General features: G+C 34.8%; 1 protein-coding gene across 1 annotated transcript; it reads left to right on the top strand.

The window, feature by feature from the left end:
* Positions 1–7,772: 7,772 nt before the first annotated feature.
* Positions 7,773–16,775, top strand: LOC125651688 (peptidyl-prolyl cis-trans isomerase B-like). The gene is made up of 5 exons (XM_048880395.2): positions 7,773–12,142; positions 12,499–12,615; positions 12,708–12,813; positions 16,351–16,535; positions 16,624–16,775. Exons 1-5 carry the CDS (start codon positions 12,053–12,055, stop codon positions 16,753–16,755), a joined length of 630 nt encoding a protein of 209 aa, XP_048736352.2. The 5' UTR covers positions 7,773–12,052; the 3' UTR covers positions 16,756–16,775.
* Positions 16,776–18,754: the final 1,979 nt, after the last annotated feature.

The following is an 18,754-nucleotide window of genomic DNA, read 5'->3' as shown; positions in this document are numbered from 1 at the left end:
GACAAGACATTTCCGTGGGTACTAAACATTTTGACCTTGGCATTTGAACTTCTTTGAAAAAAAATGACATTGTTCATAAATTCTAAATTAGAGCTTTCATCATGCACATGAGCAGTTCTTTCTACTGGCCATCTTTGGAATTGGCCATTATCGGGGGCATTTGTGTTTCACAAACACATCTTGTTTTTTGGGGGGTTTTTTGGTTTTGTTTTTTTCTTACAAGTTTATTTTAATTTCGGATTTCCAATATTTCAGCTTGAGCATCACTGAAGAGACATTATTTGTCGAAATGCGCATCTGGTGCATCAACATTGGTACGGTACATAAGTTTTACATTGCGATCCCTGGGCCGAGACCTCTACTGGTGGACTGTTAGTCCCCGAGGGTCTCTACAGCTCAGTAGCTAAGTACTTAGTTACTAGCTTGAAGATACGGATGTATATTTAATGGCCTACATTTTTGCAGTAACCCCCCTTATACCGGAAGTTAGGGCGCGCTTACGATTGCGGCCCTAAGCTTCACCTAAATAGCACTAACAAATAGTGCATTGTTAAGCTTACGTTACCAAATTCTTTATTATGTTGAGTTTTAATAGGTTGGAATACATCTATGACAAAAACAAGGTTTAATTTCGTAGATTTTCTGATGAAAACTTTTTGAAATATGCACTTTGTCAAATTGTAGAGTTGCGGAAGGGGGAGGGCACAATGTCAAATCCCTTTCCCTACAAATGAAATTGTGTTTCTACGACTGCAACTTTTTGCACTGAAATTCTTACTACAGTTTGTCGAGAAGGAACATGATCAACTGCTTTTCCAACCAAATTTACAATCTTCTTGGATAACTTCACCAACAGCACCGGATAAAACACCAAAACTTGTGAGGTTCATTACACATTTCTGAGCCTCTAATGTGTAATGCCCTGAAACATCAAAGAGGTGAACACTGTTGTCTACATTTGTATAAATTGCTCAAAATAATCAACACTTTCTTCGAATTCTTTAATTTTTGCATTTTTTTCTTCCAATTTTCCCCAGTTTAATTAATTGATCAAAAGCTCTTGTTCCTTTTTCAGACATTTTTTCACAAGCATCACTGAGTATTTTCAGATGTTTATTTTTGTCTTGTTCTTGTTTTACAATTTTCTGAAGGGTTGTTATTTTCTTTCCTTGCTTTTCCATTTCAGTTTCATTTTTTAAAATGATTTTTCTTAATTTCACAACTTCTCTTTGAAGACCTGTTTTCTCTAAACTTAAATTGTAATTGGAGTCTTTAAGCATTTTCACCTTTTTTTTTTTTTTTTTTTTTTTTTTTTTTTTTTTTAAATCTAATCCTTGCAGTTTTCTTGAGCGTTGTCTGAGCTTTTCATGTCTGTCTTTATTGCTGTTTCTGTTTGTTTTAGATTGCTCTGTTTTTGAATTATCGGTTTTCTTCTTTGCACACATGTCCCAGGATCAGTTGTGAAAATCTCACGAAGAACTTGTGGCATATCCCTTCAGATTTGTGTGGTTTTTCTTTTACCAGTTTATACACTCGGGAAATGACACTAGCTCTGTTTAGAGATTTTTGACAAAGTGTTTGCAATCACTGAAATAAGTCCTCAATTTTCAATTCCTTTCTGGTATTTTACAACTTGGCATATTGGAAAGAGTAGGTCCTGGAATTGATCCACTTTTCAAGTTTTCCACGTTTAATCCAAGGCGTTCCATGGTACCTTAAGGTTATCAGTCAAGACCGTTCGGTATTTTGTTGGATCAACGAGTGGGAACATCTTTCAGTATGCTTCAGGAAAATCAAAGATGCTTCATCTCTTGTTGGGTTTCTCAATATTAAGAATGGCAATGAAATGATCATAAAATGTTTCAATGTATTCATTCTCCTGACAAATATAATCTAACAACAGTTCTTGTAAAATATCTCTAACTTTAATCAATCTTCTTTTCGATCCCTTTCAAACATCAGGTCATCTAATAAAGTGTGTAACTTCACTTTTCTCAATGTATTGGTAACAAAGCGGGACATATACATTTTTCTGGGAGAAATAAAGTTTATCTTACCCGTGATCATTGATTGTTTTTAAGTCTGACAACATTCATCTTGTCTGTAGCTGTGTTTATACTTAAAATTATAAAGTTGATAATAAAAAAATCTATAATAGCCTTTTAAGTTTTAATTTGTCATCCCACATCCACCCCCGCTGGGTCTATGGTTGTTTTGTGTCTGACAAGGCACAAATACACTTAAGACAAAGATGTTTTGAGCTTGCTATTACAAATTCATTATATGTTTTTACATGTACCGTGTGAATATACAAACCTTTATTCTTGTATATTATCAAAATTCGAATTTCCTCTGTTTACTGAAGACGAGTTACGTCTCTTGCCAAACCGCACCACCTACATACTCAGCCGTTTTTCTCAGAAAGTACCACATGGATTGTTAAATTTTAAACAGCATTCAATTGATGAATAAAAATGCTTTAAGAATGCGTGTATATATAAAAATGGAAATCTGTCTAATACTATTATTTCTCACTTGAAGTAATTTTTACCTACAATTTCCCCTCTAGTTATCCGGCTATTCCTGCGAAAATGTGTTCGATTTCTCTCGGTTTTGTTCATTAACTGTCTTTTGTGACCATTGTCTCCTAAATGTTTGATGAAGTGAGTAGCGTATAATTGATGTGAAATTCTAATTGACAGGTCCGATATCTTCTACACTAGTCTGAATTTCGCTGCTGTCATAGGCGAGAAACCACTCGGTGAATTGGACCGGTAAATGTCCTAGTAAAAATAAACATGTGAAATCGAGAGAACGATATTTCTGTTATTTTAAGAACCTGTAGCTTGAACTTTGATATGCCAGTAGGTAAAACATTAATGTATGCAAGGAGACCGTCAAATTACGCATACCGCGCCTAGTTTAAGCATTTATAGGCATTTGAAGCTAGTGGGTAGTTTTTTTTAACTGGGTCAGAGTTAGACCCCTTTCTATGATAGGTGAAGATAACGAACAGTGATCAATCTCATAACTCTTAATATGTATACGGTGTGACCGTTGGACCGAGCGAAGCATGTACGTAACTCCGTGTCCCGAGTGGTAGTCATAATTCCGTTAAGTACGGTAGATTATGATTCATTTAAAAATATAAATTTTGAATGAAATTTCCTAGCGCTAAACACCCAGTAACATCTCAATATTAAAGGAGTTTATATGGGGACAACAGTTTTACATGATCCGCCTATTCATTAAACGCGGGAAATAAAACGCAAGGCGACGTAAACTGTGAACTGTGACGTCACATTTAGCCTCGGCTTTTTTCTCTTTTTCAAAGCAAACAATTATAAACAACAATAATACATTCCGTATGCAATGAAAAAGGCTGTTAAAACTAAACAAAATTAACCAATAAATTAAAAATGGTAAAAAAGTAACCGTAATTTTATCGTATATTCTTATTCAAAGAAACTCATGAACTCGTTCATTTATTTAGTCGTATTACGGTTTTATATGTATTTATTTGCTATAACCTGTTACAATGATAATTATACATTCACTTTGAAGAACTTCAGTGTTTAAATTACGAATTGCACGTTAGAGTCTTCTATTATTGGCATTCAAAATAAAACACGAATAACTGTTGAAACAGGTAATGAAAAAATAAATGGCGGCGCCCATATGGATCACGAAAATTTCAGTGAACGTATACAGAGATTATCTCTTTTTCTTTTGCTGATTTTGACTTTTTTTCTTTTACATACGTGTTACCTTTAGAGCCTTGCTTCGCGGACGTATAAGCAATACAAAGTAGATAGTTGGGCAAACACGGACCCCTGGACACACCAGGGGTGGGATCGGGTGCCTCTAGGAGTAGGCATCCCCTGTCGACCGGTCACACCCGCCGTGAGCCCTATCTCCTGATCAGGTAACTGGAGTTATCCGTAGTCAAAATCAGTGTGCCAAGAACGGCTTAACAATCGGTATGAAACATGTCAGACAGCATTTGACTATATTTATGTTATCGCAGAGTTCGGGTCCAAAACGGGCTTAGCCCCTGTAACTTTAACATATATGAAGAAACTAAATAAAAAAACTATTAAGCAACAAAAAATATCTTGTCTTACGACTACCCTTTTAGACTTTTGTATTTTGCATGGTTTTCTGGCGGATTTACTCTTAAGGAAGTTAGCTCCTGAGTTTTTTAGTACAACTGCGCAGGATGCTACAACTAAGTATTCACTAGTTCAATACTGATCCCATTGGTGCAAATATATTACACGTCTATTGCTGAACCCTATCCAGTTGAATTTTTTTGTGTCAATTCAAATTTTGAAAGGGTTTGACAGGGACTATATTTTGTGGCGGAAGGTTCACTAATCAAAAAGTTCTAATTCTGCACGGTATTTCAGTTTCTGTTTTATCCAATTTATCGTCTATTTTTATACCCCTATACGTGTATTCAGTTTTATAATTTGATACAGGTAGTTGAGACTTGGAACTAGTTCAAATGTTGTAATTTATTAACTTGGTTGATATATTTTTCCAAACAGAACACCGATTCTTAAAAAAAGTTTTAATTAATTTACTCGAAATTTTGTATAAAAATTCAGTATTTTCGCCAATAATTCAAAATTGTTATCTCCAATCCCCACTTTTTAAAGTTGCATTTTAAACTGGAAGACCAAACCTTGAAAATTATGTAAAATTTTGGAAATTGACATTACTCCTAATATGTTCTTTTAAACTTCAATTTTGATATCATGAAGTTTTTTCGTATATCAAGTGCAAATCATATTTCCTTAGCATGTTAATTTCTTTTTTCATCTGTAGTGGTAGAGGACATGATTATGTATCTATTTTATGTAATGATTGATTTGTGTTGCTTCTGTTGTGTTGACACTAACAGAATCAAAGTACTTAAAGTACTCGTGGGAGTTGAACATTGTGGAAATTCAGTTAGAAAAGATAGTACTGGAAGGGTAGGGGGATAAATGACTGAATACTATCATGATTTTAGATACAAATCAACTGTTCTTGTTTTTCAAAGCGTTACAACAGCAAACATGGATAATGGAAGGCCCATGGGCCACAACGCTCCTCGAGTAACTGAAGTCGTGTTGTTGTTTTCTAGAATTTCACCCCTTTATATTCTCATGAAAAATGTGACCACATATTATGGCCCAAACATTCAAATCAATATGGTTATCAATGCCTTGCAGTTATGAAGAAGTTTTTCCCCTGTATATATACATTCAAGTTTAATCCTAGTTATAGCTAATTCTAAGGATTCATTACTTGAAAAGGTAGTCCAATATGCTAAACTGTCACCTGAGTATACTACAGTCCTGTAGAGGATCAATGGAATGGTAAATAATTGTATAATAACTCAATATAAATGAAATGCAAAAAAATTAAAAATTGTCGGGCATCGGAAATGCACAAGCCGAGTTGCGCAAGGAATGGGCATAGAGGGAACCGGCAGAAAAGTTTTCAAGAATTATCAAGCAGGGAGCAAAATTTTGCGTACATAAATTTCAGTCGACTTAAATCCTTTGTGACCTTGACCTTTAACCCTTGACCAAAATCAATAGGCTTCTTTGTCTCATCAAGGGCGATAATCCATCTAAGTTTAATTCAGATCCTATAATTTGTTAAAAAATTATAGTGCAGAAAACAAAATTTTCTCCAAATTTCAGTCTATTTATAGCCACTGTGACTTTGACCTTGTGACCCCGGAATCGATAGGCTTCTTGTCTTACTTAATCGATCTAAGTTTGATTGAGATCCTATAATTCGTTCAAGAGCTATGGTGCGGAAAACAAAATTTTCTCCAAATTCCAGTCTATTTATAGCCAGTGACCTTGACCTAGTGACTCCAGAATCGATAGGCTTCCTCATCTTACTGACAGTGACAATCCGTCTAAGTTTGAATGAGATCCTATAATTTGCTCAAGAGCTATGGTGCGGAAATGAAATGTTGATGCGTGCCCGCCTAAAGGCACTTCATCAGATCATAAGCCGAGTTCGACTTCATCGCAACTCCGCTAAAAATGAAACACTAGTCAAAGTCAAATAATGTTATTTATTGCCAAGGTATTTGGGATATTATACTGTGGCTCAAACAGGGGGTGAATGAACCTGACAGTATGGAAAGCATATAGTGGAATCAGACTTGTGATGCTGGAAATCTATAGTGATTAATAAACTATACATGTACAAGATCCATAACTATTTTTTTTTCAGTTTGTGAGGGAGAATCCTCATGTCTCTTTCATCTGTAGACAAATAAACAATGTGTTTTGACCAGAGCAATTTCCAATCCTTTTTGCAGCATAAATTCAACATTGTGGCAACTGGGTTAAACTTTGATAGTGAAGTAATACATGGCAGCACCTTATCCCATGCTCTTAAAATTTCTGTTTGACACACACTCATGACATCCACTCAAACATTACAGAGTGCAGCAAAATTCCATTGTAATAGGGGATTCAAAATGGATAACTGGTACAAAATATGGTACATACTATTCAAAAAGGATAATGAATTTGACATATTGATGTCTTGGAAAAGGAAATTCTGACATCGGGGCTCTAAGCGTTTTCAAACATTGTCATTTGATAAAAGTGTTCTACATTTTTAAAAATAGAGATTAATATGTCTTTACATACATAGGTCAGAAAGTTTCCATTATTCCTAGCCGAGACATACCATGTATGCGCAAAAAAATTCATAAACAAATATCACACTACTCACGTAGAAAATGTGGACCTTACCGTCATCAAGCGCAGCGAAACACGCCATTTCGAGATTATAGTCGACGAAAGCTCGGTGACAGTAATGAATAAGGTACACTCATTTTGTATCTATTTTGTGACTTTCTTTATTAAAAGGAACAGTTCTCTAATGTGTAACGTGCAATTACTACGTAATTCAATAACTTGAAGCATGAAGAAGTTTCACTTTGCCACCGGATATAAGAAATTTTATTTCGTATTCCGATCCCAATCGAAAGTTGTTGACTGGGAATGACGTGTTTTAATTCAATCTACATGTAACATCAAGCATTTTTTATATCACATTAAAAAAAACCCAAATATATACACATACACAATGTTGTAGAGTTATTTCTTGTAAATTTTCTGAGGTTTCGCACCATATTCGATATTTCGCGCCACGGTGTCAATAGGGCTTTAGCCTGGTAAATAGGGCTTGTGTGCAGTTGTCGTTCGTTTCCCTATCAATGTTTATAGGTGACGCTGCGCTACAAACGACAATTTTCAACCTTATCTTTTATTTTTCTATGTATATCAGTATCAATTTGATCGAAATCTTGTATTCAAATTGATTTGAATACAATATCATTGCATTTATTTACATGTCAATTATCAAAATTAGATTAATTCAGAAAAGTTACATGGATTATTTAATGGCGGATGTTTATAAAAGTTTATGTTGATTTACCTAGGAGTAAATCAGCTGACACAGAACCCCCGCTGACGACCACTATACAAATCAATACAAATTACTGCGCAGAAAAGTGCGTGATGACCCAGGGAGATTGAACATAGTTCAACTCCCAAAAATCAAATTTAATTGAATAAATTTTAAGTGCAAAAAGGTCATGTGTAGAACACTATAGCTCAATAACAAGCGTTGCGACCCCAGTTTTTCCTCTTAATTTCCTAATTCTCCTTCAATATAGAAATCAAAAATACACTTCCCAAAAAATTTACATTACTCCAAATGTCAGGTGCGAACCTCTTTAAAACAAATGAAAATCCACACAAACAACAACTATTTGTCAAACTATACACTCTTTGATGTGTCCTCGGCATGTTTGGTATGTTGACTGATTCATGATTTCCCTCCAAATTTTGTTTTTCACTTTAAATGATCAAAATCTACAGTCTTATATGTTTAAAAGGTTTCAAAAAAAAATTAAAAAAAAAATTAAGGTTATTCATCATGACAGAGGCTCATTATGGAGAGTTTATTATTTGTTTTGAAAACAAAGATTGGGGTGTGTTATTGTTTACGGGGTTTTCAAAATAAATGGATATTGATCCAAGTATATCTTATATATCACATATCAAGTATACTATAGGTTAAATGTGTCATTTAAAAGTTAAAATTTGTGACTGTACAAAATGAAGATGCTTTAAATTACAAAATTAACGTTTCACTGGTTTGTTTGTTTACATAAAAAGACCCGAGTCTTTGTTTACATAACACAGAATCAAAGCTAAAATATTGCTCTTATCCTTGCATTTAGACGGTCCAAATTTTGGTTGTCAACATTAAATGAGCTATATTCTTAATTTTTTAACATCAAAAAAGAAAAACATTCTTTCGAAAAACGTGAACCAGTCCCTTTAACGGAATACTTAAGCAGATATTAGTAAAATTTCAGCGTTTACAGAGTTTACACCGGTACCGTTGATTTAATACTCGATGCATTGTTTGGTTAAATTGAAAGGTCACTAGATTTGACCTCCGTATGCGGTTTCCTTGTGTAGCGATATTGTTATGGATCATAATTACCATTGATTTATACAGCAGCAGAATTTACTTACAAAGGCAATAAAACAATTGATAATATTTATTTACAATTGATAATTGAAATAAAATTGTAACAATAGCAAAATACTAACTTTTGGTAGTTGAACAATAAATTCGAACAAAATTTACACACACAGAAATAGTAATTCTAAAATCCTAGTGCCCAGTATAGGATGGCCAGGAACAGGCAAAAATACAAGAACCTGATCATCTTTTAAAAAACACATCTTGTTTTATTCTGCTGCTAAATATATATGTATTAAAATTAATGAGACGAAAGGACAATAAAAATCTACGAGAATTAGAAAAAACGAGATTTCTGTAGAGACTGTAACTGCTAACTTTCACCAAGGATTTCATTTTTTTTTCAGAAGGAAGCTGTGTAGCAAATTCACTTGTCTGTATTGCTCATAAAGAGTTGGGATGAAAAATCGCTAACAGAGTGAATTGCTCTAAGAAGATGATTTGTTGTACAGCCATGCCATAGTTCCATGTCATCATTCATATCTTCGTCTGCATGATTTGCCATTATCATTTCTACATTTCTATTGATCAAGATCAATTAACACATGTATCAATATCGAATATTTACACGGGTGACATGATAGATGTTTTTGAAGACAATGATCCTTTCCTTTCTCTTGCTTCTATCTTAAATCTCTGCTTTGCAATCAATCAAAAAGGATCGGTTCAGCTGCTATATTTACAGCTGATTATTTTTGGGGGGTATTTAATCAATCATTTTACATGCTAATCTAAACAATGACAGCATGTGGATTTAGATTTGCTTCCTATTGTTTGTCTTTTTCATAGGTTGATGGATTGATTGTGGTTTAAGGCTGTATTTGTAATATTTTAGCCATTTTATGGCGATTAACTAAATAAAATATGATCGGTTTTGAAGAGTGTTGGAGCAGCATAGAAATTAAACAGAGTACATACACAGTATACATATAGCATTAGTATCTTTGTGCCATTTTGCATCGTTCGACCCGTGTGGATCCGGTTAGAATAGGTTCTCAGTACCCCTTGATTGCCGTAAGAGGCGACTAAATGGGGCGGTCCTTCGGATGAGACTGCAAAAACCGAGGTCTCATGTCACAGCAGGTGTGGCACGATAAAGATCCTTCCCTGGTCAAAGGCCATAAGCACCAAACATAGGACTAAATTTTGCAGCCCTTCACCGGCAATGGTGACGTCTCCATATGAGCGAACTATTATCGAGAGGGACGTTAAACAATATTCATTTATTCATCGTTCGGCACCTCGTTTCAGTACTTTGATGGTTTTCAGAGACAAAACAAACACCAAAAACTAAAAATAGCGATGAATTTCTCGGGACTACGTTTACACCTTGGGCGAAAAAAAATCTCTATAAAAATTATAGACTCTGAATATTTTGAGTTTATATTTCACCCTTTCCTTGCTGCTTTCAGAACTGGGTATGGATGTCAGTCCACCTTACTTAGGATCATGGAAGACTGGAAGAGAGCCTTGGATGAGGATAAGTATGTAGCCGCCATTCTTATGGATCTCTCCAAGGTTCTCGACTGTCTTCCCCATGATTTGCTTCTCGTAAAACTTAAACACTACGGTCTTGGAAATGAAATCTTTTAAAGTCTTCTGGAAAGTTATCTCAGTGAGAGATATCAATATGTGAAGGTCGGGGAGTTTTCTAGTTCATTTCAACCAGTTTTCAAAGGTGTCCCTCAGGGCTCGATACTTGGACCAAAACTGTTTAATATCCTTATAAATGATATCTTTGGCTTTGTCTCTGACGCTTCCATTTATAATTATGCTGATGACAACACTGTTTCTTACTCTCATGAAAAATCAAATATACTAAAGATCACCTTGGAAAATGATAGCTGATCCCTTTTAAACTGGTTCAGTTGCAACAAAATGAAGGCAAACCCTGACAAAGTCCAGGCAATGTCAGTAGGAAAGAGGAGCAAAGATTTAGAATTAACTTTTGACTTTGGAGAAACTACTCTATGCAGTGAATCGGAGGTTAAACTATTAGGGGTGACCAGAGATTTTCAGTTAAACTTCAACTCCCATATTGCTGACATCAGTAGGATAGCAGCTAGGCAATTAAATGTTTGAAAAGAATAGTACACAATCTTTGTCGTTTAAATAAGCTCACCATTTACCATTCCTTTATTTCAACAAATTTTAATTACTGCCCCCTTACATGGCACTTCTGCTCTAAAAGGAATACCATAAATATGGAAAAACTTCAGAAAAGGGCCCTTCGTTTCATATATAATGATTATGTATCTACATATGATGAATTGCTTCAAAAATCTCTTCTTCCAACCTTAAAAGTAAGGCGTATGCACACACTGGCTATAGAAACCTATAAATTTGTAAACAAACCCAGCCCCGCGCTCTGTTTCTTCATGACATCGTTGCACTTAAAGATCATTCTTACAGTTTTAGATACACAAACACTGCCATTGTGCCCAGTACAGGACAATCAGGTATGGGCTGCAATTTTTTAGGTACAGTGCTCCTAAGATCTGAAACTTTTTGCCAAAGGAAGCTATAGGCATCTTACCACCTTAAATCAATTTAAAAGTTTTATTTCCACTTGGTTTGGCCCCACATGTAATTGTAAATCATGCAGATCTTAGGTCCAATGTACGTAGCTTTATATGTTGCTTCTGCTCTATTTATCTATACAGCTTTTATGTGGTGTGTTTGCATGGCTCATTAGAGTCTTTCTTTTCTAGTTTATTATTTATTTATTTATAGTTAATTCTGCCAGCAACATTTTGAAATATTTAAACGATTAATTTACTACCATTTTTTATTTTAATTATATTCAAATTATTTTCAAAATTCTTATACTATTTATCCAGCTTTTTATTTGAAATAGCTTGCACTATTCTCAATATTAGCAAAAAAAATTAGCTTGAATTTTAATGATGATTTTTATATACATCTACTCTTGCTTGTAGTATTTTATTTCTTCCTCTAAATCTTATGCTTTCGTATCTGTGTATTCTTGCATGAAATGTTTTGTTTTTATTTCGTATTCTTTTGTTAGTCTGTGATATGTCTGTGTATATGTGTACATGCATGCTATGTGTCTTTGGTCTTTGATATATGTGATAGTTAGTTAAAAAGCTCTACAAAATTTACTTTACTTTACTTAACATTAGAACGAATTTACGCATAAATTTCACAATGTATACTCTTTGTTGCAAGATAAATTGATTCTGAGAGCATAATTTTATAATCTCTCTTAAAATAAAATGGTGGAAAATTCAACAAAAATTTAACGTTTATATCGGCATCTCGGGACTATAGTCCCAGACTGCTTTTACACCGTTCCGCATTTGATAACGACCAATCAGATTGCACCACCTCAGAACTCAATCTTCCGGTTTACAATAACAACACCCGGCTAAATCAGTCAGGCGTAACCATTGAGTTTACATTCAGAGAAGTTGTTTCGCTACTTCGGCGAAGGAAAGTTATCATCATAATGCTGGTACTCGGTGTCCTCTCTCTGATTCTGATAGTCCCTGGGTTGCTAGGTGATGACAAGCCTAAAGGACCGAAAGTAACAGACAAAGTAAGTCAGCACATTATAGCACATGTGCGAACACCCGGCACACAGCACATACATTCAGCCATCAATGTGATCAGGTAGTGCTGTACTACAATGAACACCACATATTTTACTTAGGTCCGGTCGTTTGAAGGGCGATGAATGATTATAACCATTTTTTTACCATTTTTTTTTTAATAGGACTACACGTTAACGTTTTGTATTGTTACATAGATCTACTAGATTTAGTTAGGCCTAGACTCGACACAGAATAACGCGGAAGTCACATGAACTAGTACTGAGGCAGTCTTCTCTTTCATTTAAATAATTTTCTTTTACTCCATATTTTTTTGTAAAACAAAATGTTTTTATTTTTGCAGGTTTTCTTTGATATTTCAATAGGAGGAGAAGATGCAGGAAGGGTAGTGATAGGACTTTTTGGAAAAACTGTCCCCAAAACTGTAAAAAACTTTAAAACTTTAGCTGAAGGAACAGAGGTAACAGGCATTCTTTATTTGTAAGTTCACACATGGGATATTAAACCTTCTTTTCAATCAAAAAGATTACTGGTCTTATATGCATTATACAGGAGCGAGATGGCCAGAAGCTTACATATAAAGGCAGCAAGTTCCATCGAGTCATTAAAGATTTCATGATCCAGGGAGGAGACTTCACCAGGGGGGATGGAACAGGAGGTACAAACATTCCATATAATCAAAGTTTATAGCATTGAATTCTTTTGAGAATGTAGAATTACTAAAAAAAAAATCTCAAATACACCAAGGGTGGAAATTACAGCCTACCCTGAGACATTCTATTTCTCAGGTGGGCAGGGGAAAAAAATTATTTGATAGCCCGGCATTTAGGCTAATTCTAACAGCCAGTGTACAACAAATGTCACAGATAGGCTTAGAGGCCCACATCAAAATTTAGTCATCCACAAATTATTACATTTATTATTTGAAAAACCATAGTGTATTTTCATGTTTTGTTGTGCTTTTACGACATGCAACCGGAAACAAACAGTTGGGACCTAGTGGCATTTAAAGAGTGTCACGGTAAATACAATAAGACAAAAAGACAACAGAATTTCTTGGTATCATAGTAGACTGACCACGACACATTACACAACACCCCCATGCACACGGCAAGCATGTTTTACTTCTGCGTTTTCTAGCCATGGTTGGTCTTCCATGATTCCAAGAACTTCCATTGTCTTTTTGTGTTATTGTAATCACCATGATACTCTTTTCTGTCTGTATTTTTTGCTTCTTGGTTTCACCGAGTCCATTTATAAATCGCCACATTGTCAGTAATTCAGAATCACCTAAATGCTTTGCTGCGGAGAAGTGCTTCTAAGTTATCTATGTAGCACTTTGCAGATCATGAACTTTTTCTTAAGAAAAAAACAACCAAAATGATCGGACTAAATTTGAAAAAACAAATATTTGTAAATTTTCTAATCGCTACGTGGGCAACTTAAACCCTAATTCTAATTTGCCCCCTTGGAAATTTAGTCGCAAATGGCAAGTGGGTGACTGTTAATTTCAAACCCTGTCATTGAGTTTCCAATCCTATATATATACTTTTTATAAAGTTTTCTGAAATAATTTAGTTTGATAGTTTTGAAAATGAATGTAACAATACATATTTGTATAGGAAACTGTTTATTTTGATTTGTATTGCTTCAACCAATGAGATTCGGTGTATCATTATGCATAAAGGATTAAAAAACAAAATTACAAGAAATAGCAAGTCATACTTGATTCACTTCTAGAGAAAAAATGTAAGTTAGAATCGTTAATGAATGTGCACTTCAGTACATGCATTAGATAAAGTAATGTGCCATTTTTCCATTTCAATGATGGTACAGGGCGCATGACCTTCGCAATCACTGGGTATGATATGTACAAGCAACGAAATAATATGATATAATAAGAATTCTCTGTATTTGATCACTCCCTGAATACTTATCACTTACGTAGTTTGTGTATCAGTCGAATTTGTGTGATGAAACTGCATATGAGAAACTTACTGGACACATTCACAGTGTTTGAAATTGGTTGAAAATTTAGTATAGACCATGGATAAATGCAAAAATGAGATGACATAGACCTCCTCAAATTGGTATATACCGCAACATTGCATAAAAATAACACCTATTTGAAACATTGTTATTTACTTCTGATGTACTTTATATAAAGCATATTTTCTTTCTATTTATATAACAATACCTTCCCTTTCCTCATAGCATTTATGATTATCAGACGTTGACTGACCAGGGTCCTTTGGGGTAACTTTATATTTTCCTTCAATCCCGACAGAGCGCCTTTCACATACTTCAACTTCACATACATTTTTAAAAATTATTCTTTCGTTTTTAAAACAAAGACTACTTGTTTGTGCTTACAGAAGATAGTTCGACTAAACTTTTTAAATGGGAATATCATTTATTAATATATCACAAGAGAGAATAACGGTCAGCATAGGTGAGAATATACTTGCAATCAACACACAAGCTGGTTAAATGTTAGTTATGATTGAATTGACATTTTTAGGTCACCTGAGTAAACTCACATGATTTATTGTAATTGAGTTGTCATCGTGCTACGTGTGTTGTGCGTTAACAATTGAATATTTTTAACTTCTTGATAACTACTGTTCCAATTCTTTTCAAATTTGTTATGAAGGATCTTTGGGACAAGGGGGGTATAAATTGTAAATTTCAGGACTCCTGCACCCCTGGGGACTTAGGGGCAGTTCAAAAACTGCCCAAATTGACCAATTTTGAAAAACCTCAACAACTGCACATGTGTAAGAAAAGCTAAATGCATAGTGATGTTTGAACAGGAAGGCCTCTAACAAAATTGTAAATTTCACAATCCCCAGGGTAGGGGTTTTGACCCCAGGGTGGGACCAAACTTAGTATATGGTATTTATGTGTAAATCACTTGAATAACATCTTCTTTAGTGCTATTGATTCTAAATTGAAACTAAATTTATATTTAGAAAGAGCATGTAGTCCTTTACCAAAATTCTAAATTTGATGATCCCAGGGGTAGGAGTTTTGGTATCAGGGTGAGGCCAAAGTGGTCAGTTATTGTGTGAACAATAGAAATTTTGAACTTGACAACAACCATTCTTATTCTTTTCAAATTTGGTATGAAGTATCTTTGGGACAAGTGGGACAGAAATTGTAAATTTCAGAACTATGCATCCCCAGGGCCTTAGGGGCGGGACAAAAACTGTCAAAAATTTACCAATTTTTAAAAGTCTTCTCTACACTTGCATATCTTTAAGAAAAACTAAATGCATAGTGATATAGAGCAGGAAGGCCTCTCCCAAAATTGTAACTTTCAGGCAAAATGTTTGTATGAATGGGCATTGAGTCCTCTGGTACCAGATTGTGAAACCCCTGGCAGGGTTCAGGTTTGAGGGATGGGCTAGATTGGTCATATAAATCATGTATTGAAAATGCAATAGAAAATCTTCTTTGCTGCTGAACAAACTGTTTTGTATGATCATAAAGCAATGTGAAATTTAAGAACCCCTGGGTTCAGGTCTAAGGGTGGAGCTAAGTTGATCATATTTTGAAAATGCAATATATTTTAGAAAATCTTTATTCCTGGACTTCAAGCAGGCACACTATTTGCATTATTATCATGAACAATGAGCTCTCTTTGAAATCTAAAAATACATTTGTCCTTTAAGAACTCAAATAGAAATCGCTTTTCACTGTGATTTGATGAAACTGGCTCACCTATGAAAGAATTTCTTTGATAGTTATACCATTGTTATCTAGTACAAAGTATAAAAAGGAGAAGTATGAAAAGAACACAATGATTTCTAAAGCCCCAAAATTGTGCATACTCTGGTGACCAATAAGGCTCATGGGCCTCTTGTTTCAATTGGGTTCAATGATCTGGTAATTAATTATTGTTGGATTCAAAACGAGAATACACTGTCTCATTTATGTTTATTTTTGGGAAGTCTTTTCAGTAAAATTGGTTATCATTTGCTATTTTCTTCATGAAGATAAAAGCCGAAACTTTTTAAATCAACATGAGAACATTTGCTCTATGATAGATATATTTCTATTGATCTACTAATTATAATGTAGAGGTCATGTGGTGTTACCATTTTGGGTCAAAGTTTAGAATTGTATTCATCTATGGAGTTAATTGGACTCGGTTGAGCATTGTAACCCATGAACCTCTTTTTGAATTTGTCAGGAAGAAGCATATATGGTGAAAAGTTTGCTGATGAGAACTTTAAGTTGAAACACTATGGTGCTGGTTGGCTTTCAATGGCCAATGCTGGTAAGGACACCAATGGATCTCAGTTTTTCATCACAGTCAAGAAAACCGAGTGGCTAGATGGTAGACATGTTGTATTTGGCAAAATCTTGGAGGGCATGGTAAGTTTTCTGGTCAAATTTTAGAATTCTTTTGCAGAATTTCAAGATTTAATGAAATAAATGGCAATATTTTTGTGATATTTTTCAGGATGTTGTAAGGAAAATTGAAAAAAATCCAACAGCGTCGGGTGACAAGCCAAAAAAAGAGGTTGTGATTAAGGATTGTGGATCTCTTACTGTAGATTCACCTTTTGCTGTAGAGAAATCAAGTGCTGATTAAATTTTATATTTTTGTTTGTATCTTGTGTTTTTATTTTTCAGATATTGTTTTAAGGTGGCTCACTACACCTTGAAAGAGTTTTCTCAAATCTGCACGATATGATTTTAAATTATTTATGAAAGATATGATGATATTTAATAAGTACATATGTCAAAAAGGCAGAAAATATGCAATTTTGGGGAAAAAACATGATATTCGAATATTTACTAAATAGATATAAACAAAAGACTGGCAGATATGAACTTGAGATCTGCGGGACACTAACCCGATACTTTGTCCACTGATCCACAATGATGGATGAACAAATCGATTGATATACATGTTAATAACTTAATAAAACATTTTAATCATCATTAAGTACCAATGAAATGTTGCATATTGTAGTGGGAAAGTAGTGGTGGGAATGACACATCTTTAAGGAGGTATGCTACACCTGAGAAATTTGAAAAGTGAAGGATATGTACAACAATATTTTGAAGTTGAAAATTTTCATATTTACTTCTTTTTGTGAAAAAATACAGTTTTAGTAGAAGGTAATCTGAAAAAGAATTAAAAACCCTTGCTGAACTTGAACCTGCGACCTACAGTTCAGAAGTTGGTATTCAAACCTACTGAGCTACTCGGCTTGAGATTTAAAAAGAAGTCAAATATTGCTGATATTGATTTTTTCATCCTGTGTTAAAAGAAAATCAGCCATTATGACATGTAAAGTATCTCCTTAAGTTTACACCTTTAAGCAGTTCTATTGTGAAAGTTACATCATTAACAAGATCATTAACCTAGATTATAATGATTTCTGTAATGTATAGAACATGCAGCATATGATGTAGATGCAGTTGTCCATGTGACAGGATGTGTCCCCAAGAATTTGGTAGCATCGACCAGTGACAGGGCTATTGAAACTGTGTTTGCTCATCAGTCATCACAACATGTTTTAAAGCCCCAAATGGGCAAAGGATTTTCCAATTTGGTTAGCACCACCATGTCTTTTAAAATTTCTGGGACATCTGAAAACAGCCATTGAAGACCTCAGCCATTCTTGGGTTAGTATAAAGAATGAGAGTACTTCAGAATTTTGTTTAGGTTTTTCAAGACAGGATGGTATGTTGTAACCATCTGAACTCTTTGTCACCTACCAATTTTTCTTTATATTGTAGTAGAGATTGTCTGTTGTGTTTTGACATCTCATCAATAGCTGTTTGCATTTTTGGGTCTTCATAGCCTCTCTTGCACAGATCAGTGGCGGATTTGGGGGAGGGGGCAGCAGCTGGTGCACCCCCACCCCCCTAAAATTTTCAAAATTAAGGCAAATCATGGTCTCTTAGGGAAATGTAAACGGTAAAACAAGCAATAATTTCTTCCACTCTCAGAGAAATAAATGACAAAATCTTTTGATTTATTGAATTCCTTTTATTGGGAGAACTTGCATTTTTTTTCCGAATATCCTTAAAATTTGCGTCATTTTATTAATTTCACCGTATTAAAAATGACAGATAATAGTAAAATTGACTACTTAGGAGACATATTTCTGGCCCTCTAAAATCTGTGAAATCCGGGGGCTTCGTCCCCTGGGCCCCCACTAGGACTTTGCCCTGGATCCACTGGGGGCTCAAGGCAGCCCCCAAACCCTCTGCCTTATAAACTTTCGCCCCCCTAACCGCAATTTCTGGATTCGCCCCTGCAGATGGGTGCACTGTTCTTGATAGAGTGGAGCAGCCTTTAGGTACTTCTTCGAACATATGGGGAAGATGGCAGCTTTGACAGTATGAAATATAGATGGGAGTCGGTGGGTTTGGCGTGCAGACATTTCCATCAACGATCTTAGGTGTGGTGTCTAGAAAAATGTTACTGGGTGTGGAATGTCAACTGTGAAGAATAAAATGCATTGCTTAGTTCAGTGAAGCTGTCAAGAACTCAGTGACTTCATACCCATTTTATCTCAATGTTGTCAATGAATTGTAATCAACTCTGAGGCTTTATTGGTGCCTGCATTAGTAGC

This window comes from Ostrea edulis, chromosome 5, assembly GCF_947568905.1.
Source record: "Ostrea edulis chromosome 5, xbOstEdul1.1, whole genome shotgun sequence".
Taxonomy (NCBI): Eukaryota; Metazoa; Mollusca; class Bivalvia; order Ostreida; family Ostreidae; genus Ostrea; species Ostrea edulis.
The sequence above is the reverse complement of the archived record's forward strand: the minus strand, read 5'-3'. Positions and strand labels throughout refer to the sequence as shown.